This window comes from Chanodichthys erythropterus, chromosome 14 (genome assembly GCF_024489055.1).
Source record: "Chanodichthys erythropterus isolate Z2021 chromosome 14, ASM2448905v1, whole genome shotgun sequence".
Taxonomy (NCBI): Eukaryota; Metazoa; Chordata; class Actinopteri; order Cypriniformes; family Xenocyprididae; genus Chanodichthys; species Chanodichthys erythropterus.
The window spans coordinates 21,092,342-21,094,427 of NC_090234.1; the positions used below are offsets into that span (position 1 = coordinate 21,092,342).

At 38.7% G+C, this 2,086-nt stretch overlaps 1 protein-coding gene across 1 annotated transcript; it reads right to left on the minus strand.

Annotated features, from left to right (window-relative positions):
• Positions 1-759: 759 nt before the first annotated feature.
• Positions 760-1,560, minus strand: lrrc3 (leucine rich repeat containing 3). Its single transcript, XM_067409346.1, has one exon. The coding sequence runs from the start codon at positions 1,558-1,560 to the stop codon at positions 760-762; it is 801 nt and encodes a 266-aa protein (XP_067265447.1).
• Between the last annotated feature and the right edge of the window lie 526 nt (positions 1,561-2,086).

Consider the following 2,086-nt stretch of genomic DNA (forward strand, 5'->3'; position numbering starts at 1 on the left):
CAGCCCTATACCTCTTCATAGGTCGACATTTCATTCGATAACGTTAGGCAGGTTTAATTTATATGCGGTTTGATGTTTGATGATCGCTTTATTTTACATGTGCATATAAAAGAAATGCTTTTATGGCTTGTATCTGCTTTTTTTTCGCCTGTTTTGAGCTGGAGACTTTATACTCTTTCAAAAGATGTGTAAATTTCAGTCAATGTCAGAGAAAGAGTTAAAAAAGGACTCTTTTTTTTTTCCATGTGCATCTCTCTGTACAAGATTTTTGAATGCTAAAAATGTTTTTTGTTGTTTTTTTGTATGTAAAAATATATTTTCTATTTGATGTCAAAGCAAAATAAATAAATCAATAAAAAGATATATTTAATTTCATGCATGTTTGGCATTTGGTAAGATTTGGTTCCAACTGCACAAAAATACTATTACAAATAAAAAAAATATTTAAACTAAAACATTCATAAAATTAAATGTTTTTCCTTCTTATGAAACTGTATATAATGTGCAGCAAAATAATACTTCGTAATAGTAATTGTGCATTAGCAAAACTTTTCTGTTATTTTCCTCATTTATGTTCATATATGTACAGTATTTGAAATGTAAATCTTAAACGTGCTCATCAGTGATTCTTTATTTTTCCTTTCCTAGAGAACATCTTCAGTATATGACACATCTTGCCCCACTTTTCCTTATAAGGCTTGCTGTTGTGCCATCATCACTGTACCAAACACATTCACTCCTACACTGCATTGATTGATGCTAGAGAACAGTGCTGATTGTGTCAAAGTCCTTACTAATTTGGGAGCTACTTGGCAGAGACTTGAGGTACTCCAGATGCCTCCTGGCATCTTCCTGGTTATGCCGTACGTAATAGATGACATAAGCGATGACCATCGTGAACCAACCAAACATGGTGACAAACATGGCCACATCAGTAGTCTTATGGTGGAAGTTACAAAAGTTTATGCCTGAATCCAAGACTTGGATGACAGGCTTGCCTGCATACTCTTCCTGAACAGAGGTGTGGCAGCTCACCTCGTTCACCGTCTCGGGGTCCAGCCTGAGTTCGCGCAACACCTCCTGCAGGGTGCACTCACAGTGCCACGGGTTATTGGACAGGCTGATCTTGGCATGCAGCCGAGCAAAGGCCTCCTTTGGGACGCTTTGCATGTGATTATGGGATAGGTCGAGTGTCCGCAGACTTTCTGTGACACCTTGAAAAGCCCCAGCATCCACGGTTTCAATAGCATTCCTTGATAAGTCCAACTCTTGGAGCCAGGGAAGGTTTTTAAAAGCCTGGTTTGGGATTTTGGTTATATGATTGGAGGACAGCTGAAGCGACACAGTATCGTGTGGAAGGTCGGGGGGAATCTCCTCAAGCTTGCGAGAGGAACACTGCACTACTGTCAAGCCATTCCTCTCGGAGCAGTGGCAGCTCTTGGGACAGGCAAAACCCATCACGCTCAAACAAATCACAGCTAAAAGTAATCTCAAGATAAGGGGATAGCCATGAGGGATGAAGACTTTCTTTGACACATGAGCCCGTCCAGGGTAAGTCATGTCCAGTTACTTACTTTAAGAATGCTCTACTGTTCAAGGGCAGCCATTGTTAATCCATGTCATATTGGAAAATTAATGAATAAACATTACAGGTCACTGTGTCATTCCAACAGCAGGAGTTTTTCCTTATTAACGCCCTTTGAGCACATGTAGATTAGTGGTTTTAATTTTCAGGTGTTTGAAGCCATTGCGAAAGTCCTGGAGAAAATCCAAATGAGTCAATCAACATCTGAAAGGCAATAAAACATTTGAGAGGAAAATGTTCTACAGCCAAGCTTTAATTAGGCTAGAAACCAAAAGCAGAAGAAATGTGAAGAGGGCTCCATTCATTTAACATCCATCCTTCCAAGTCTGGAAACTGCAAGAACAAAAGGAAAACACAAGAATCACCCACACATAGATGTTGTGGATTAACAAAGTAACACATATTTGATCAATATAAATATGAATTAAAGACTGACAGAAAGAGAGAAAAAAAAAAAAAAATTCTGTTATTTTCTCACCCTCATGTCATTACAAACCTGTA